This window comes from Oncorhynchus masou, chromosome 24 (genome assembly GCF_036934945.1).
Source record: "Oncorhynchus masou masou isolate Uvic2021 chromosome 24, UVic_Omas_1.1, whole genome shotgun sequence".
Lineage (NCBI taxonomy): Eukaryota > Metazoa > Chordata > Actinopteri > Salmoniformes > Salmonidae > Oncorhynchus > Oncorhynchus masou.
Window position 1 is genome coordinate 8,243,295 of NC_088235.1, and position 21,320 is coordinate 8,264,614.

The window sequence follows — 21,320 nt, forward strand, 5'->3', positions numbered from 1 at the left end:
AAGACAAACACTAAGGAGAAACTCCTCTACAGTCTGAAGACAAACACTAAGGAGAAACTCCTCTACAGTCTGAAGACAAACACTAAGGAGAAACTCCTCTACAGTCTGAAGACAAACACTAAGGAGAAACTCCTCTACAGTCTGAAGACAAACACGAAGGAGAAACTCCTCCACAGTCTGAAGACAAACACGAAGGAGAAACTCCTCTACAGTCTGAAGACAAGACAAACACTAAGGAGAAACTCCTCTACAGTCTGAAGACAAACACTAAGGAGAAACTCCTCTACAGCCTGAAGACAAACACTAAGGAGAAACTCCTCTACAGCCTGAAGACAAGACAAACACTAAGGAGAAACTCCTCTACAGTCTGAAGACAAACACTAAGGAGAAACTCCTCTACAGCCTGAAGACAAGACAAACACTAAGGAGAAACTCCTCTACAGTCTGAAGACAAACACTAAGGAGAAACTCCTCTACAGCCTGAAGACAAACACTAAGGAGAAACTCCTCTACAGTCTGAAGACAAGACAAACACTAAGGAGAAACTCCTCTACAGTCTGAAGACAAGACAAACACTAAGGAGAAACTCCTCTACAGCCTGAAGACAAGACAAACACTAAGGAGAAACTCCTCTACAGTCTGAAGACAAACACTAAGGAGAAACTCCTCTACAGCCTGAAGACAAACACTAAGGAGAAACTCCTCTACAGTCTGAAGACAAGACAAACACTAAGGAGAAACTCCTCCACAGCCTGAAGACAAGACAAACACTAAGGAGAAACTCCTCTACAGTCTGAAGACAAACACTAAGGAGAAACTCCTCTACAGTCTGAAGACAAACACTAAGGAGAAACTCCTCTACAGTCTGAAGACAAGACAAACACTAAGGAGAAACTCCTCTACAGTCTGGAGACAAACACTAAGGAGAAACTCCTCTACAGCCTGAAGACAAACACTAAGGAGAAACTCCTCTACAGTCTGAAGACAAACACTAAGGAGAAACTCCTCTACAGTCTGAAGACAAGACAAACACTAAGGAGAAACTCCTCTACAGTCTGGAGACAAACACTAAGGAGAAACTCCTCTACAGTCTGAAGACAAGACAAACACTAAGGAGAAACTCCTCCACAGTCTGAAGACAAGACAAACACTAAGGAGAAACTCCTCCACAGTCTGAAGACAAGACAAACACTAAGGAGAAACTCCTCTACAGTCTGAAGACAAGACAAACACTAAGGAGAAACTCCTCCACAGTCTGAAGACAAGACAAACACTAAGGAGAAACTCCTCTACAGCCTGAAGACAAACACTAAGGAGAAACTCCTCTACAGTCTGAAGACAAGACAAACACTAAGGAGAAACTCCTCTACAGCCTGAAGACAAACACTAAGGAGAAACTCCTCTACAGTCTGAAGACAAGACAAACACTAAGGAGAAACTCCTCTACAGTCTGGAGACAAACACTAAGGAGAAACTCCTCTACAGTCTGAAGACAAGACAAACACTAAGGAGAAACTCCTCTACAGTCTGAAGACAAGACAAACACTAAGGAGAAACTCCTCTACAGTCTGGAGACAAGACAAACACTAAGGAGAAACTCCTCTACAGTCTGAAGACAAGACAAACACTAAGGAGAAACTCCTCTACAGTCTGAAGACAAACACTAAGGAGAAACTCCTCCACAGCCTGAAGACAAGACAAACACTAAGGAGAAACTCCTCCACAGTCTGAAGACAAACACTAAGGAGAAACTCCTCTACAGTCTGAAGACAAACACTAAGGAGAAACTCCTCTACAGTCTGAAGACAAACACTAAGGAGAAACTCCTCTACAGTCTGAAGACAAACACTAAGGAGAAACTCCTCTACAGTCTGAAGACAAACACTAAGGAGAAACTCCTCTACAGTCTGAAGACAAGACAAACACTAAGGAGAAACTCCTCTACAGTCTGAAGACAAGACAAACACTAAGGAGAAACTCCTCTACAGTCTGAAGACAAGACAAACACTAAGGAGAAACTCCTCTACAGTCTGAAGACAAACACTAAGGAGAAACTCCTCTACAGTCTGAAGACAAGACAAACACTAAGGAGAAACTCCTCTACAGCCTGAAGACAAACACTAAGGAGAAACTCCTCTACAGTCTGAAGACAAGACAAACACTAAGGAGAAACTCCTCTACAGTCTGAAGACAAGACAAACACTAAGGAGAAACTCCTCTACAGTCTGAAGACAAGACAAACACTAAGGAGAAACTCCTCTACAGTCTGAAGACAAACACTAAGGAGAAACTCCTCTACAGTCTGAAGACAAGACAAACACTAAGGAGAAACTCCTCTACAGCCTGAAGACAAACACTAAGGAGAAACTCCTCTACAGTCTGAAGACAAGACAAACACTAAGGAGAAACTCCTCTACAGTCTGAAGACAAACACTAAGGAGAAACTCCTCCACAGTCTGAAGACAAACACTAAGGAGAAACTCCTCTACAGCCTGGAGACAAGACAAACACTAAGGAGAAACTCCTCTACAGTCTGAAGACAAACACTAAGGAGAAACTCCTCTACAGTCTGGAGACAAACACTAAGGAGAAACTCCTCTACAGTCTGAAGACAAACACTAAGGAGAAACTCCTCTACAGTCTGGAGACAAACACTAAGGAGAAACTCCTCTACAGTCTGAAGACAAACACTAAGGAGAAACTCCTCTACAGTCTGAAGACAAGACAAACACTAAGGAGAAACTCCTCTACAGTCTGAAGACAAGACAAACACTAAGGAGAAACTCCTCTACAGTCTGAAGACAAGACAAACACTAAGGAGAAACTCCTCTACAGTCTGAAGACAAACACTAAGGAGAAACTCCTCTACAGTCTGAAGACAAGACAAACACTAAGGAGAAACTCCTCTACAGCCTGAAGACAAACACTAAGGAGAAACTCCTCTACAGTCTGAAGACAAGACAAACACTAAGGAGAAACTCCTCTACAGTCTGAAGACAAACACTAAGGAGAAACTCCTCCACAGTCTGAAGACAAACACTAAGGAGAAACTCCTCTACAGTCTGGAGACAAACACTAAGGAGAAACTCCTCTACAGTCTGAAGACAAACACTAAGGAGAAACTCCTCTACAGTCTGAAGACAAACACTAAGGAGAAACTCCTCTACAGTCTGAAGACAAACACTAAGGAGAAACTCCTCTACAGTCTGAAGACAAACACTAAGGAGAAACTCCTCTACAGTCTGAAGACAAACACTAAGGAGAAACTCCTCTACAGTCTGAAGACAAACACTAAGGAGAAACTCCTCTACAGTCTGAAGACAAGACAAACACTAAGGAGAAACTCCTCTACAGTCTGAAGACAAACACTAAGGAGAAACTCCTCTACAGTCTGAAGACAAGACAAACACTAAGGAGAAACTCCTCTACAGTCTGAAGACAAGACAAACACTAAGGAGAAACTCCTCTACAGTCTGAAGACAAGACAAACACTAAGGAGAAACTCCTCTACAGTCTGAAGACAAGACAAACACTAAGGAGAAACTCCTCTACAGTCTGAAGACAAGACAAACACTAAGGAGAAACTCCTCTACAGCCTGAAGACAAGACAAACACTAAGGAGAAACTCCTCTACAGTCTGAAGACAAGACAAACACTAAGGAGAAACTCCTCTACAGCCTGAAGACAAACACTAAGGAGAAACTCCTCCACAGTCTGAAGACAAGACAAACACTAAGGAGAAACTCCTCTACAGTCTGAAGACAAACACTAAGGAGAAACTCCTCTACAGTCTGAAGACAAACACTAAGGAGAAACTCCTCTACAGTCTGAAGACAAACACTAAGGAGAAACTCCTCCACAGTCTGAAGACAAACACTAAGGAGAAACTCCTCTACAGTCTGGAGACAAGACAAACACTAAGGAGAAACTCCTCTACAGTCTGAAGACAAGACAAACACTAAGGAGAAACTCCTCTACAGTCTGAAGACAAGACAAACACTAAGGAGAAACTCCTCTACAGTCTGAAGACAAGACAAACACTAAGGAGAAACTCCTCTACAGTCTGAAGACAAGACAAACACTAAGGAGAAACTCCTCTACAGTCTGAAGACAAGACAAACACTAAGGAGAAACTCCTCTACAGCCTGAAGACAAGACAAACACTAAGGAGAAACTCCTCTACAGTCTGAAGACAAGACAAACACTAAGGAGAAACTCCTCTACAGCCTGAAGACAAGACAAACACTAAGGAGAAACTCCTCCACAGTCTGAAGACAAGACAAACACTAAGGAGAAACTCCTCTACAGCCTGAAGACAAACACTAAGGAGAAACTCCTCTACAGTCTGGAGACAAACACTAAGGAGAAACTCCTCTACAGTCTGAAGACAAGACAAACACTGAGGAGAAACTCCTCTACAGTCTGAAGACAAGACAAACACTAAGGAGAAACTCCTCTACAGTCTGAAGACAAACACTAAGGAGAAACTCCTCTACAGTCTGAAGACAAACACTAAGGAGAAACTCCTCTACAGTCTGAAGACAAACACTAAGGAGAAACTCCTCTACAGTCTGGAGACAAACACTAAGGAGAAACTCCTCCACAGTCTGGAGACAAACACTAAGGAGAAACTCCTCTACAGTCTGAAGACAAGACAAACACTAAGGAGAAACTCCTCTACAGTCTGAAGACAAGACAAACACTAAGGAGAAACTCCTCTACAGCCTGAAGACAAGACAAACACTAAGGAGAAACTCCTCTACAGTCTGAAGACAAGACAAACACTAAGGAGAAACTCCTCTACAGCCTGAAGACAAGACAAACACTAAGGAGAAACTCCTCTATAGCCTGAAGACAAGACAAACACTAAGGAGAAACTCCTCTACAGTCTGAAGACAAGACAAACACTAAGGAGAAACTCCTCTACAGTCTGAAGACAAGACAAACACTAAGGAGAAACTCCTCCACAGCCTGAAGACAAGACAAACACTAAGGAGAAACTCCTCTACAGTCTGAAGACAAACACTAAGGAGAAACTCCTCTACAGTCTGAAGACAAACACTAAGGAGAAACTCCTCTACAGTCTGAAGACAAGACAAACACTAAGGAGAAACTCCTCTACAGCCTGAAGACAAACACTAAGGAGAAACTCCTCTACAGTCTGAAGACAAGACAAACACTAAGGAGAAACTCCTCTACAGCCTGAAGACAAACACTGACTGCGTGGGTTGGTGACTGCGCGGGTTGGTGACTGTGTGGGTTGGGTTGGTGACTGCGTGGGTTGGTGACTGCGTGGGTTGGTGACTGCGTGGGTTGGTGACTGCGTGGGTTGGTGACTGCGTGGGGTTGGTGACTGCGTGGGGTTGGTGACTGCGTGGGTTGGTGACTGCGTGGGTTGGTGACTACGTGGGTTGGTGACTGCGTGGGTTGGGTTGGTGACTGCGTGGGTTGGGTTGGTGACTGCGTGGGTTGGGTTGGTGACTGCGTGGGTTGGTGACTGCGTGGGTTGGTGACTGCGTGGGTTGGTGACTGCGTGGGTTGGCTTGGTGACTGCGTGGGTTGGTGACTGCGTGGGTTGGCTTGGTGACTGCGTGGGTTGGGTTGGTGACTGCGTGGGTTGGGTTGGTGACTGCGTGGGCTGGGTTGGTGACTGCGTGGGTTGGTGACTGCGTGGGTTGGTGACTGCGTGGGTTGGTGACTGCGTGGGTTGGTGACTGCGTGGGTTGGCTTGGTGACTGCGTGGGTTGGTGACTGCGTGGGTTGGCTTGGTGACTGCGTGGGTTGGGTTGGTGACTGCGTGGGTTGGGTTGGTGACTGCGTGGGTTGGGTTGGTGACTGCGTGGGTTGGGTTGGTGACTGCGTGGGGTTGAACTCACAGCAGACGGGTCCACGTTGGCCATCACCAGAAACACCCCGGCTTGTTCTGCGTTGCTGATCCACATCTTGGAACCGTTGATGATGTAATAGTCCCCGTGTTTGTCAGCACGCGTCTTCAGAGAGAAGGCATCGCTCCCCGACTCTGCTTCTGACAGGCAGAAACTACCAACCTACAGGACAGGACAACAAGGCATCACTGCATGGACAGGTCTGGAACTACCAACCTACAGGACAGGACAACAAGGCATCATTACATGGACAGGCAGAAACTACCAACCTACAGGACAGGACAACAAGGTATCACTACATGGACAGGCAGAAACTACCAACCTACAGGACAGGACAACAAGGTATCACTACATGGACAGGCAGGAACTACCAACCTACAGGACAGGACAACAAGGCATCATTACATGGACAGGTCTGGAACTACCAACCTACAGGACAGGACAACAAGGTATCACTACATGGACAGGCAGAAACTACCAACCTACAGGACAGGACAACAAGGCATCATTACATGGACAGGTCTGGAACTACCAACCTACAGGACAGGACAACAAGGCATCATTACATGGACAGGGCTGGAACTACAGTACAACAAGGTGTTAGCATCATTACATGGACAGGTCTGGAACTACAGGACAACAAGGTGTTAGCATCATTACATGGACAGGGCTGGAACTACAGTACAACAAGGTGTTAGCATCATTACATGGACAGGTCTGGAACTACAGGACAACAAGGTGTTAGCATCATTACATGGACAGGTTTGGAACTACAGTACAGAACAACAAGGTGTCAGCATCATTACATGGACAGGTCTGGAACTACAGGACAATACATTATAGAATATACATATCCTTCAGACCACTGCAATTTCGCTGGTACACCATTGCCATTTAAATGTAATTGAAATATTAACTTCTAATTACTACCCCAAATATGGCTGCCATTGAATGACAACTTAAAAAGGTAATGTCTATTCTATGATGTATATTTCTATGATCTCAATAGGTTTCCTATGGAGGATTGACAGTAAAATAACTACAGATATTAGTACCATTTATCAGCCAAAACATTATATCCACCCTGTATCCTGTTGTGTCTCAACCAATCGTAGGCAAAATATAAAAACCTCAGCTGTAAAATATGGACCAAGATACAACATGAAGAAGAAACAGCTGTAGAATATGGTCCAAGATACAACACGAAGAAGAAACAGCTGTAGAATATGGTCCAAGATACAACACGAAGAAGAAACAGCTGTAGAATATGGTCCAAGATACAACACGAAGAAGAAACAGCTGTAGAATATGGTCCAAGATACAACACGAAGAAGAAACAGCTGTAGAATATGGTCCAAGATACAACACGAAGAAGAAACAGCTGTAAAATATGGTCCAAGATACAACACGAAGAAGAAACAGCTGTAAAATATGGTCCAAGATACAACACGAAGAAGAAACAACAGAGTGAAGAATGAAGCAGGTTTTCCTCTAGGACTTTACCTGTACTTAGCTCTATTCAGTTTATTTAATTTTTTTATCCTGAAAAACTCCCCAGTACTTAACGATTACAAGCATACCCATAACATGATGCATTAAAAAAATCCCAATTGAATCCATTTTCAATTCAGGCTGTAACAACAACACAATGTGTTTAAACGTGAAGTGGATATTTTCTGAAGGCGTTGTAGGTCTGTTAAATGTCTTGTGAACCAGTAGCTCCCTCTACTGGCTATAATCAAGAGACGTTAGCAACATGAACAGAAGCTTTATTTAAACTTACTAGTACAGCCTTAAATTAAAACACATAGATACACACTACCTCTCACTACCCTTAAATCAAAAAACACTAACTCTGACTACCCTTAAATCGAACCACATAGATACACACTACCTCTCACTACCTTTAAATCAAAACACATAGGCCACATTTTTCCTCTCGGCGAGAAACCCGTTGAATAAAATCGATACGACACGCCTCCTGTTAAATCACTCACCATGTCTGTTGACAGCCGGCTGAGATAGCGCTCTTTCTGGGCTGCGGTCCCCAGCTTGGTGAACAGCGTGTTGATGAGAGTGTTCTGGATGTCACACAGCACGGCCACGGAGGCGTCCACTTTGGCCAGCTCCTCAATGACCAGGATGGAGGAGAAGAACGTGGAGCCGGTGCCTCCATACTCTGGGTCGATCTCTATGCCCATCAGCTGGGAAGTGACAATGGAACATCTGACAAGTTAATGGGGAATACTCAGGTACATACAACAGGGTGGTGTTCAGGACATACTTTAACGTGTCCTTTTGGACAACAGGGCGGTGTCCTTTTGGACAACAGGGCGGTGTCCTTTTGGACAACAGGGCGGTGTCCTTTTTGACAACAGGGCGGTGTCCTTTTTGACAACAGGGCGGTGTCCTTTTTGACAAGGCAGTGTCCTTTTTGACAAGGCAGTGTCCTTTTTGACAACAAGGCAGTGTCCTTTTTGACAACAAGGCAGTGTCCTTTTTGACAACAAGGCAGTGTCCTTTTTGACAACAAGGCAGTGTCCTTTTTGACAACAAGGCAGTGTCCTTTTTGACAACAAGGCAGTGTCCTTTTTGACAACAAGGCAGTGTCCTTTTTGACAACAGGGCAGTGTCCTTTTTGACAACAGGGCAGTGTCCTTTTTGACAACAGGGCAGTGTCCTTTTTGACAACAGGGCAGTGTCCTTTTTGACAACAGGGCAGTGTCCTTTTTGACAACAAGGCAGTGTCCTTTTGGACAACAGGGCAGTGTCCTTTTTGACAACAGGGCAGTGTCCTTTTGGACAACAAGGCAGTGTCCTTTTTGACAACAGGGCTGTGTCTAATGAACATGGCGGAGGTAGGTTAGGTCTATTCCACGGTAACGGAATTATGCTGGGACTTCCAAATATTACTAAACAAAAAAAAACATTTATTTAAAAAGTTTAACAAACCAACTCCATGCACAAGGACTAATTTTAACAATTCCCCATTGAACATTTGACAAAAATACATTCACTGGAAGAACTGCGCCGATGAAAAGTTTGGTAACAGAATTTCGGTAAAATCTCCCTCAGTTTCTTTATGTGAGAACGCTTTACAAAAACTCTAAATATACACTGAGTGTACAAAACATTAGGAACACCTTCCTAATATTGAGTTGCACCCCTTTTTGCCCCTCATAACAGCCTTAATTGTCAGGAAATAGATTCTACAAGGTGTCGAAAGCGTTCCACAGGGATGCTGGTCCATGTTGACTCTAATGCTTCCCACAGTTGTGTCAAGTTGGCTGGATGTCCTTTGGGTGGTGGACCATTCTTGATACACACAGGAAACTGTTGTGTGGAAAAACCCAGCAGCGTTGCAGTTCTTGACACCAACCGGTGCGCCTGGCGCCTACTACCACACACTGTTCAAAGACACTTCAATTTTAGTCTTGCACATTACATTCACCCTCTGAATGTCACACATACACAATCCATGTCTCAAGGTCTAACAATCCTTCTTTAGCCACCCGTCTCCTCCTCTTCATCTACACTGATTGAAGTGGATTTAACAAGTGACATCAATAAGCGATCATATCTTTCACCTGGATTCACCTGATTCGTCTGTCATTGAACATTTTGTCCACTCAGTGTCTTGAGAATTAAGATTCCAAGATGTCTGCTGATATCCCATTCTTTCTGCAGACATGACACCTCGACTCCCCCCCCCAAAAAAATATTTTGGTTATTGAACTACACTAAGTTTATTTCCATCAGGTAACAGAATTACGGTAACGGAATTAAATCATGGGTCCCTGATCAGTATTCTACAGAAATGCATAATTATGGATATGAATATAATTATCTTCATGGTGATGTATCCTGGGTAATATCCTGCTTTACATATTTGGGTATTATTCTACACACTGGCTAATATTCTAATGAGCTCCGCCCCCAAATAAGACCAGATTTGGTTGGTCCGGACCAGACCAAATCTGAACCAATCATAGACATCTATGTTTCACATCACAGTGCAGCAGAGTATAGTTCAGTACAGTAGATATGTTCAGTGCAGTACATTACACTGTGCTCTACTCTACTGTGATGTCCAAACTTCTATAACCGGATCAAATCAGAACCAATTATAGACGTCTCTGTCTGGGCCAAATGAACGCCGCTCCGGACCAAAACCACTGGATGTCAGAAGGTGAATTCACCAATTTGTAAGTCGCTCTGGATAAGAGCGTCTGCTAAATGACTTAAATGTAATGTAAATGTAAAACAATCTACATCTGTGGACGTTTGAAATCAAGAACAGGGCGGACTGACACCATTTCAGTGGGTGAGGATGCTGGTTACATCAAAGAGGGTAGGTGTCAGTACGAGCCGGGAGAGGTGACAAACTGGGGGGGGGGGGCAGTCCAGGCCTATGAGTTGAATATAACAGTCAGTGGAAGGGGGGACAGTAGCAGGTGACTCAACTGTGGTTTGCGACTACTATGATTTGCCATTGTAGCCAATTCAATTGCAGTAATTCTGTTACTTGTTTTTTTTTTGTAATTCCGTTACCGATTTGGTAACGGAATTACACGTTTTAAACCAATTAATCATTCATGAACAAAATGTATATTAGCATAAACACCAACTACCTTTACTTGTTATTTCTGTAAACATTCATTATCCCCATGAAGAGAGAATTGAAAATACCTTAAAACACACAGTAGGGTCCGAAATGATTGACACCCTTGATAAAGAGGAGCTTAAATGACTGTATAAAATAAATCATTCAAACACTGAGCTGTATGCTAACAAAAAAAATAAGCGTCAATTATATTATTTTCTACTAATTGAAAATGCAATTTTGTTTAACTAGCAATAGTTTATTACTATTTTGTATTTTATTTTTAAAGGTAGGGGTCAAAATGACCTCACCTTGAGAGGATAACTGCACTTAGCTTTAAATTTTACCCCCACTTCACGTTGGTTCTAAATGGGTCCTTTTTACATGGAAATGCCCCTATGAGCTTCACGTTGGTGCTAAATGGGTCCTTTTACATGGAAATGCCCCTATGAGCTTCACGTTGGTTCTAAATGGGTCCTTTTACATGGAAATGCCCCTATGAGCTTCACGTTGGTTCTAAATGGGTCCTTTTACATGGAAATGCCCCCATGAGCTTCACGTTGGTTCTAAATGGGTCCTTTTACATGGAAATGCCCCTATGAGCTTCACGTTGGTTCTAAATGGGTCCTTTTACATGGAAATGCCCCTATGAGCTTCACGTTGGTTCTAAATGGGTCCTTTTACATGGAAATGCCCCTATGAGCTTCACGTTCACGTTGGTGCTAAATGGGTCCTTTTACATGGAAATGCCCCTATGAGCTTCACGTTGGTTCTAAATGGGTCCTTTTACATGGAAATACCCCTATGAGCTTCACGTTGGTGCTAAATGGGTCCTTTTACATGGAAATGCCCCTATGAGCTTCACGTTGGTTCTAAATGGGTCCTTTTACATGGAAATGCCCCTATGAGCTTCACGTTGGTTCTAAATGGGTGCTTTTACATGGAAATGCCCCTATGAGCCTCACGTTGGTTCTAAATGGGTCCTTTTTACATGGAAATGCCCCTATGAGCTTCACGTTGGTTCTAAATGGGTCCTTTTCCATGGAAATGCCCCTATGAGCTTCACGTTGGTTCTAAATGGGTCCTTTTACATGGAAATGCCCCTATGAGCTTCACGTTGGTTCTAAATGGGTCTTTTTACATGGAAATGCCCCTATGAGCTTCACGTTGGTTCTAAAATGGGTCCTTTTACATGGAAATGCCACCTATGAGCTTCACGTTGGTTCTAAAATGGGTCCTTTTACATGGAAATGCCCTGAGCCTAATGACCATAGGATGTAAAGAAGAGGAACACATACCCCCTGTTCAAAGAGTGACTTTATCACTTCCGGGTCCATGAGAGAGTTTTCGTCCATCTTTGACACAAACGGGGCAAGACGCTCCTGTGCAAACTTTTTCACTGTTCAAATGTGGGACATTAAAATGAAATGCAATGCGACTTGATTAATTGAACTTACATAAAACCAAATTCATGACAAATTAGACCAATCCATAGCATGATCCAGTCTGTTTATTAAATCGTATTGGTTGGTTTTAGTGCTAGCTATATATAATCACACAAAGTCAAAAGTTTGGACACACCTACTCATTCCAGGGTTTTTCTTTATTTGAACTATTTTCTACATTGTAGAATAATAGTGAAGACATCAAAACTATGAAATAACAAAATCTATTTAATATTCTTCAAAGTAGCCACCCTTTGCCTTGATGACAGTTTTGCACACTCTTGGCATTCTCTCAACCAGCTTAATGAGGTAGTCACCTGGAATGCATTTCAATTAACAGGTGTGCCTTGTTAAAAGGTCATTTGTGGAATTTCTTTCCTTCTTAATAAGTTTGGGCCAATCAGTTGTATTGTGACAAGGTAGGGGTGGTATACAGAAGATAGCCCTATTTGGTAAAAGACCAAGTCCATATTATGCCAAGAACAGCTCAAATAAGCAAAGAGAAACGACAGTCCATCATTACTTTAAGACAGGAAGGTCAGTTATTCTGGAATATTTCAAGAACTTTGAAAATTTCTTCAAGTGCAGTCGCAAAAACCATCAAGTGCTGTGATGAAACTGGCTCTCATGAGGACCGCCACAGAAAAGGACGACCCAGAGTTACCTCTGCTGCAGAGGATAAGTTCATTAGAGTTACCAGCCTCAGATTGCAGCCCAAATAAATGCTTCAGAGTTCAAGTAACAGACACATCTCAACATCAACTTTTCAGAGGAGACTGCGTGAATCAGGCATTCATGGTCGAATTGCTGCAAAAAAATCCACTAAAAGACACCAGTAAGAAGAGACTTGCTTGGGCCAAGAAACACGAGCAATGAACATTAGACTGGTGGAAATCTGTCCTTTTGGTCTGTAGAGTGCAAACTTGAGATTTTTGGTTCTAACCGCTGTCTTTTTGAAACGCAGAGTAGGTGAACGGATTATCTCAGCACGTGTGGTTCCCACCATGAAGCATGGAGGAGGTGTTATGGTGTGGGGTGTTTTGCTGGTGACACAGTCTGTGATTTATTTAGAATTCTTGGCAGTCTTAGCCAGCATGGCTACCACAGCATTCTGCATTGATATGCCATCCCATCTGGTCTGGGCTTAGTGGGACTATCATTTGTTTTTCAACAGGACAATGACCCAACACACCTCTAGGCGGCGTAAGAGCTATTTGACCCTCAGATGACCTGGCCTCCACAATCACCCAACCTCAACTCAACTCAATTGAGATGGTTTGGGATGAGTTGGACCACAGAGTGAAGGAAAAGTAGCCAACAAGAAGTCAGCATTGGTGGGAACTCCTTCAAGACTGTTGGAAAAGCATTCCTCATGAAGCTGGTTGAGAGAATGCCATGAGTGTGAAAAGCTGTCAAGGCAAAGGGTGGATACTTAAGAATGTAAATTAGTTTGATTTGTTTAACACTTTTTTGGTTACTACATGATTCCATATGTGTTATTTCATAGTTGTGATGTCTTCACTATTATTCTACAATGTAGAAAAGAGTAAAAAAAAAAACAAAAAAAAAACTTGTATGTGAGATATATATTATATATATATATATCCTTTGTTGCTCTGCCTACTGTATATACGGCATGCTCCAACTCACCAGCATCCCTCATCATCCCCTCCTCCTCAGAATATGTCTGTAGTGGAGGGTAGGTGACCCCCAGAGCAGCAGCCTGCTCTGCAGACATGTCTGGTTGGGTGGATCTGTTCCGCAGCCCATGTTGGCACACACTCCATGGTCGGGACACCTGCCTACCAATCTGAAATAACACAGTTACATTTTCGCTGATGGATGACACCATACAACTTGAGTGTCTAGGCAAAAAGTTGCCACTCTACTCAATCCACAAACGTGATTTGCCCGGCTATCCAAACTCCTTGTTCGGGCAGCCATCCATTTGATTAAATCCATTTTAATTCAATCCCTTTTTGACAGCACCCCCTTTGATTTGAACCAAACCTTTCACACATATTTGCCCGTCGTAGAAGTGCTCAGAAAGTGACTTTTTGGACATGAGTGCCAAAACATTCAAGAGAAGTGTGACCTGTTTTGCATACCCCACCAGACCATGAGACATCCATGTCTTCATCACCAGAAAAAAATACACAGTTGAATTTGTTTTCATAAAAGCTTAAAAACAGGGTTGTCTACTAAAAAAAAAGACAATTTTTAAATATTTATTTTTAATTTAACCTTAAATATAAATAATCTACAAAAGCATTAACTCATTTTTTAAGTAGCATTTCCATTTCCCCCCCCCATTTTAGTACATTTATCCGCCAAAACATTATACCCACCCTGTAGTCAAGAGCATGTTGTGTCAACCGATGGTGGGCACAAGTAGGGCTACAATATATGCGAATTTGGAGAGTGAACCAAAAAAAAATCGTAGTTTATGCGCTTTTAGATCATTGACGTTAAAAGGTTAACAAAATGTAATTTTTTATTTAAAAAAAATATTTTTTAAAGAAATTATAAAATAGTTTGACAACCCTGTTTGTAAGCTTTTATGATATCAAACTCAACCGTTTATTTGTTTCCAGGTAGTGAAGACACGGATGTCTCATGGTAAAGTGGGGTATGCAGAATTGGTCAACTTTGAGCACCTTTAGCTCTTGGAATGTTTTGGCACTCAGGTTTTTTTTAAATCACTTTCTGAGCACTTCTAAAATGTTAAATAGTGAACGTAGCTAGCGACAATAGAGCAGTGGAACAATTCAGTTTGAGTCGTCAGGCAACAAACATATATCCATACTCCAAATGAGTGAATATGAGAGAGTGGTGGCTATATAGGACAAGATAAAAGGCAGTGACACAGGCAGGACATTTCTTCATGGGTAACTTGTGGTGTAACTGACGGAGGCGGTAACTAACTAGCTAATGTTATGTCATTTTTATTATCATGCAGCTAACTAGCCAACGCGTTGTGTGATAGCAGGTTATGCAATGGGGTAATTTAAAGTTACACAAAAAAAACCTCACTAAGTTCGTATTTCTAATGAAGTATGACTACACAAAGACAACATATCCTAAAAACAACAATATGAACGAAGAAACCGCTTTTGCACGACTTATTCGTCTCACCTTTGAGAAGCACCTGATCAAGGGCGAAGCCATGTTTTCTCTTGTTTACATCTGAGTGTGTTCACTTTCCTATTGACCGGGTGAAACAGCGACCGTGGAACGCTTTTCGCATCTTTCACTTTGGTAGAACGTGATCAGCTTTTTACTCATGTCTTCAATTTTATATACGCAGGGTATCTTTAATCAAATAAACATGTTTCTCTAGGCAAACCCGTTCTCTTTCTGCTGTTATATTTCCAACTAGGAGCTTTTCACTGACAGTCAGCTCTGTGCTTCCGAAATGGGAGTCATTTTACTGTTGCATAGCTACTATAACACATAGAGCTCCCTCTCTCTCTCTTTGTTTTAGCACAACCAGATAACATTAACTTGTCATGACATCTATTTTGATTGTCTAGATCGTGTTTGAAATGTCCATCTTGACATCGGTCTTAGAATTAACATAAGAACGGATGGGAAAGCGTAAGTTGTCGTGTCTATTTTTTTTTTAACGGTGCTGTGATTGACGACCAGCCGGTAAGTAAAATGTCAAGCTCACATTACTAACGTGATATTAACTAACGTTAACGAGCAACGCCGATAGTAGTGGAGTTATGGGCGGTGTATCAACATGCTGCGTGTCATGTTGCCACTGTTATGAGATGTTTTGGGGTGACAACATACTTATCATCGTGACTGACTGCCCACATAATGGTTTATGGCTCGTCTTTGATCATGCCTCTCAGTTCCATTACATTGGAAGAGTCATTGGATGAAGGCGTTTTCTGTAAGGGGGGGAGTTTTATTAATAAGAGCCGCGACGGCCGGTCTGAATATTAACCGCATAGCTTGCTGGAATCATAATAACCGTATCTTTCATATCGGGCGAAAAAATAAATAAGTTGTTAAACTGACACGCCTTTATTGGGTTAGATACCCACACGGCCATATTTACACGTTACTGCATGTAACCTGTGTCTAAACGGAAGACCGATGTCACAAACTGTTTTCACTGAAAAATACTTTCGGCTGCAGCGGTTAAAACACTGTGCGCTACATAAAATAATTATTTTGCATTTGTGAAATTATTTCGTTGTGCGAGCGATTTATATTTCAAGAACCGTACCGCAATCGATTCAGGTGGGAGTCTTCGGCTGTTTTGGCAGAGCAGTCCTTATTTTACCTGTATTTAACTAGGCAAGTCAGTTAAGAACAAATTCTTATTTTCAATGACGGCCTAGGAACAGTAGGTCAACTGTACCTTGTCAGCTCGGAGGTTTGAACTTGCAACCTTTACTAGTCCAACGCTCTAACCACTAGGCTACCCTGCCTCCCCCTCAAACAGAAGATGGACTAAGGAGTAACGTTAGGCTCATTTCGTCCAATATTGGGCAACAGGTTATGGCATACATGCAGTGGTATTGTAACAATGTGATGATCATGTGGTTCATTATGTTAAATCGTCAAGCAGGTAGCTAGTGACCGAGCGTTGGACGAGTAACCGAAAGGTTGCAAGATCAAATCCCTGAGCTGACGAGGTAAAAATCTGTCGTTCTCCCCCTGAACAAGGCAGTTATCCCACTGTTCCCAGGAAGGCCTTCATTGTAAATCATTTGTTCTTTAACTAGCTTGCTTAGTTAAATAAAGGTAAAAAAATATATATTATTGCCTTATCTTACAGGTTTCGGGGGAAGTGATCAGAAGTCATCATATAACACCCCATCTTGCCAAATGGATGATGATCTAAAACCTCTGGATTTCATAAAGGACTTTCAAGAGTACCTGACACAGCAAACACACCATGTCAACATGATCTCGGGCTCTGTCGGTGGGGAGATAGAGCCCGACCACCTCCAAGCTGGTGAGAATGTTATGAACACTATCAGAGTAATTTACTTTTAACTTATGATATATATATATATATATATATTTTTTTTAAATCGCCCCCCAAAATATGCCATATCCCTAATTTTTCTTTGGGAAGTGAAACCAGTGGAACGGCCCAGCGCTACGGGGAAAACCCTAATAGGTGTGTTTGAACGTGTTTATTTAGTGGCGATGGGCCGTCATCTGAAAGGGACCCTCTGGAGGACCAATGCGTGGTTCTTCTGTTTATGTAACGGATGTGAAACTGCTAGCTTAGTTAGCGGTGGTGCGCGCTAAATAGCGTTTCAATCGGTGACTTCACCTGCTCTGAGACCTTGAAGTAGTAGTTCCCTTTGCTCTGCAAGGGCTGCGGCTTTTTGTGGCGCGATGGGTAACGATGCTTCGTGGGTGTCAGTTGTTGATGTGTGCAGAGGGTCCCTGGTTCACGCCCGGGTATGGGGCGAGGGGGCGGTCTAAAGTTATACTGTTACATTTAGATACCATATTGTGGAGATATTAAAGTAACAAAGATGACCCTAATGCATCTCAAGTGATCCTCTCCTATCTTTCGAGCACCAGACATAAACAGGACTGCGCCACAAATGGTTTCTGACTAGATTGTCTTGCCAGAATATATAGTTTGTCACCGGAAAATAGATCAATGTAAAAATGTGATTTTACAAATCCTGCTTCCGAATAAATTCTCGATGTGATTTGAGCTACAGACCTATAGGCTTTTTTGTGTGTCTGTGAGGTTGGCTATTGTTTAGAGGTAGCAATTTCCGGGTGAAAAAAAATAGCCCGTAAAGTATCTATTTAATTGTGTGTGTTGTCGTCTCCTCTCCCGGTAGTAGCAGCTCTCCCAGACAGTGACCATCACAATGGGTCGGTGGAAGTCTCTCTGGACGACAGCTCTGGGCTGCTGGTGGACGGCTTCCAGAGGACCTTCGACGGCAAGCTCAAGTGTAGCTACTGCAGCTATGCCAGTAAAGGCACAGCTCGCCTGATAGAGCACATCAGAATTCACACAGGTAAAACGGACCATCCCATCTGGCATTTGCCCAACATGCCAGATGGTCAGTCCGCCCCCTTTGCACCGCCCATATAGTTAGGATCTTATTTTTTTATATATTTTTTAAAAACTTGTATTTATATTGTGTGACGTTACATGTTAATGGATGTTGGAGTTGTGCCGAGATGTTCAAATAAACCTAAACATTCCCTCTTTGTTGATTTAACAGGAGAGAAGCCTCACCGCTGCCAGCTGTGCCCCTTCGCCTCTGCCTACGAGCGCCACCTTGAGGCCCACATGCGCTCCCACACGGGAGAGAAGCCCTACAAGTGCGACCTCTGCTCCTTCCGTTGCAGCGACCGCAGCAACCTGTCCCACCACCGCCGGCGCCGCCACAAGCTTTTACCCACGAAGGGGGCGGGGCTGCCCGCCTTCCTGTCCAACAAGAAGATGCTGAACGTCCTACAGAAGAAGAGTGGCAGCTCCCTGGGCCTGGGGGCTACAGCAGACACCTCCTCATCAACTTCAGCCCTCCCTCCATGGTGGTGGGGAAACCAGACTACCTGAACCAGGAGGTGTACGAGAGCGATGTGAAGGACCATGGGACTGGAGGAGGAGCCAACAGTGACATGATGGTGGACAATAATCCACTGAACCAGCTGTCTACGCTGGCAGGCCAGTTGTCCAACCTCCCCCCAGTGGACCAGACCCCTGTGTCTCCTGACAGACTGTCCTGCAACGACGTCAAGCCGTTCCTCGTCCAGCAGGCCTCTGGTGCACCGATTGCAGTGTCAGTATCTTTGTCCGCCAGTCAAAGTGGTGCCCACCACCACCACTACCACCACCACCACCACCAAACCTCCTCCCCAACCAGCCCCGAGGACCTCCAACCCCCTGCAGGCCATAGCAGGAACTACAGCCCCAGCCCTGTGGACCCAGAACCCAGCAGTGAGCACAGTGCACACACACGCACCAGCTCAGCTAGCATTAGTAACAGCCAGCCCAGTACCCCTGCCCTGCTCGGTAGCACACAGCACCCAGACCCACAGATGCTGCACAGCTGCCAGCACTGCGACACCTACTTCTCAGACAACATCATGTATACCATTCACATGGGTTGCCACGGCTACGAGAACCCCTTCCGGTGTAACGTCTGCGGCTGTAAGTGCAGGAACAGGTATGACTTCGCCTGCCACTTCGCTCGCGGGCAGCACACGCTGTGACTGACTTCCACAGGAACCCGAGAGATGAATTCAAACGATGTTTGGCGTCTCACAGAGAACATTCACTTATTCCCGTGTTTATGATAATCAGGGATCAGAGCGATTCTGATCTAGATTTTATTGTGTGTTTTTTTTTATGATATAACTTAGAGAGTGAGTGTTACTTTGAAATGAGGAATTGATGTTTCTATAAATGGGAAAAGCAATCTGGAGGTTGGAGACATTTATCACGAGTCCTCCTCGGTGCCGTCTGAGAATTTAAAGAAAGTCACTTCTTATTTTTTTAAATGTAACCTTTTATTTAACGAGGCAAGTCGGTTAAGAACAAATTCTTATTTACAATGACAGCCTACCCCGGGGCCAAACCTTGATGGCGCTGGGCCAATTGCGTGGACTCCCAATCACGGCCGGATGTTATACAGCCTGGATTTGAACCAGGGACTGTTGTGACGTCTCTTGCACCTTGATGCAGTGCCTTAGACACTGCGCCACACGAGAGCCCAACTCTGAATTAGTTACATAAATATTGGTGATGTTACATGCGAGTGACTAAACTTATAGTTTAAATAGCGATTAGCAAGGTATCTGGTTGCTGTGACTAGAATTGAAACAGTTTTGACCTTGACTTATTTTTTTTATTTTTTATTTCACCTTTATTTAACCAGGTAGGCTAGTTGAGAACAAGTTCTCATTTACAACTGCGACCTGGCCAAGATAAAGCAAAGCAGTGCCACACAAACAACAACACAGAGTTACACATGGAATAAACAAATGTACAGTCAAAAACACAATAGAAAAAGTCTATATACAGTGTTGTGCAGATGGCGTGAGGAGTTAAGGCATGAAGCATGAACAAGCCCATTGGTCCAAACAGGTGCTCAACATTGACAAACAGACCGGCTTTATTATACATTGTGTATAGTAGTGTCTCACTTTATTGTGAGTGTAAAAACATTATATCAACGGCTTGAAGTGAATGACATCTGTGCATATTAATGCTTTCAGCTTAGACATTATTATTATTATTATTATTATTATTATTATTATCACTCTGCTCTGTTCCACATTCAGATTGATTCCATGTGTTCTCTGTTCCACATTCCGGTTGATTCCATTGTGTTCTCTGTTCCACATTCCGGTTGATTCCATTGTGTTCTCTGTTCCACATTCCGGTTGATTCCATTGTGTTTTCTGTTCCACATTCCGGTTGATTCCATTGTGTTCTCTGTTCCACATTCCGGTTGATTCCATTGTGTTCTCTGTTTCACATTCCGGTTGATTCCATTGTGTTCTCTGTTCCACATTCCGGTTGATTCCATTGTGTTCTCTGTTCCACATTCCGGTTGATTCCATTGTGTTCTCTGTTCCACATTCCGGTTGATTCCATTGTGTGCTCTGTTCCACATTCCGGTTGATTCCATTGTGTGCTCTGTTCCACATTCCGGTTGATTCCATTGTGTTCTCTGTTCCACATTCCGGTTGATTCCATTGTGTTCTCTGTTCCACATTCCGGTTGATTCCATTGTGTTCTCTGTTCCACATTCCGGTTGATTCCATTGTGTTCTCTGTTCCACATTCCGGTTGATTCCATTGTGTTCTCTGTTCCACATTCAGATTGATTCCATTGTGTTCTCTGTTCCACATTCCGGTTGATTCCATTGTGTTCTCTGTTCCACATTCCGGTTGATTCCATTGTGTTCTCTGTTCCACATTCCGGTTGATTCCATTGTGTTCTCTGTTCCACATTCAGATTGATTCCATGTGTTCTCTGTTCCACATTCCGGTTGATTCCATTGTGTTCTCTGTTCCACATTCCGGTTGATTCCATTGTGTTCTCTGTTCCACATTCAGGTTGATTCCATGTGTTCTCTGTTCCACATTCAGGTTGATTCCATGTGTTCTCTGTTCCACATTCCGGTTGATTCCATGTGTTCTCTGTTCCACATTCCGGTTGATTCCATGTGTTCTCTGTTCCACATTCCGGTTGATTCCATGTGCTCTCTGTTCCACATTCAGATGGATTCCATGTGTTCTCTGTTCCACATTCAGATGGATTCCATGTGTTCTCTGTTCCACATTCCAGTTGATTCCATGTGTTCTCTGTTCCACATTCCGGTTGATTCCATGTGTTCTCTGTTGCTGCCAATCACATAATTTCTTACCTTCAGCTAG

At 43.2% G+C, this 21,320-nt stretch overlaps 1 protein-coding gene and 1 pseudogene across 3 annotated transcripts in view; one reads left to right on the forward strand and one right to left on the reverse strand.

The window, feature by feature from the left end:
• LOC135511820 (short/branched chain specific acyl-CoA dehydrogenase, mitochondrial-like) overlaps positions 1–15,136 on the reverse strand; it is a 42,113-nt gene extending 26,977 nt beyond the window's left edge. For 2 of the 3 annotated variants that reach the window (XM_064933298.1, XM_064933297.1), the window contains exons 1-5: positions 15,069–15,136; positions 13,584–13,743; positions 11,787–11,887; positions 7,883–8,089; positions 5,877–6,047 (exon numbers count right to left, since the gene is read on the reverse strand). In XM_064933298.1, coding sequence (XP_064789370.1) covers positions 5,877–6,047; positions 7,883–8,089; positions 11,787–11,887; positions 13,584–13,743; positions 15,069–15,101 — 672 coding nt within the window. In that variant the 5' untranslated portion in view covers positions 15,102–15,136. Of the gene's footprint in view, positions 1–5,876; positions 6,048–7,882; positions 8,090–11,786; positions 11,888–13,583; positions 13,744–15,068 lie in introns of those variants that run through there. The other variant, XM_064933299.1, reaches the window with a different exon arrangement.
• Positions 15,137–15,363: 227 nt separating this feature from the next.
• Positions 15,364–20,680, forward strand: LOC135511821 (zinc finger protein Pegasus-like; annotated as a pseudogene).
• The last annotated feature ends 640 nt before the right edge of the window (positions 20,681–21,320 follow it).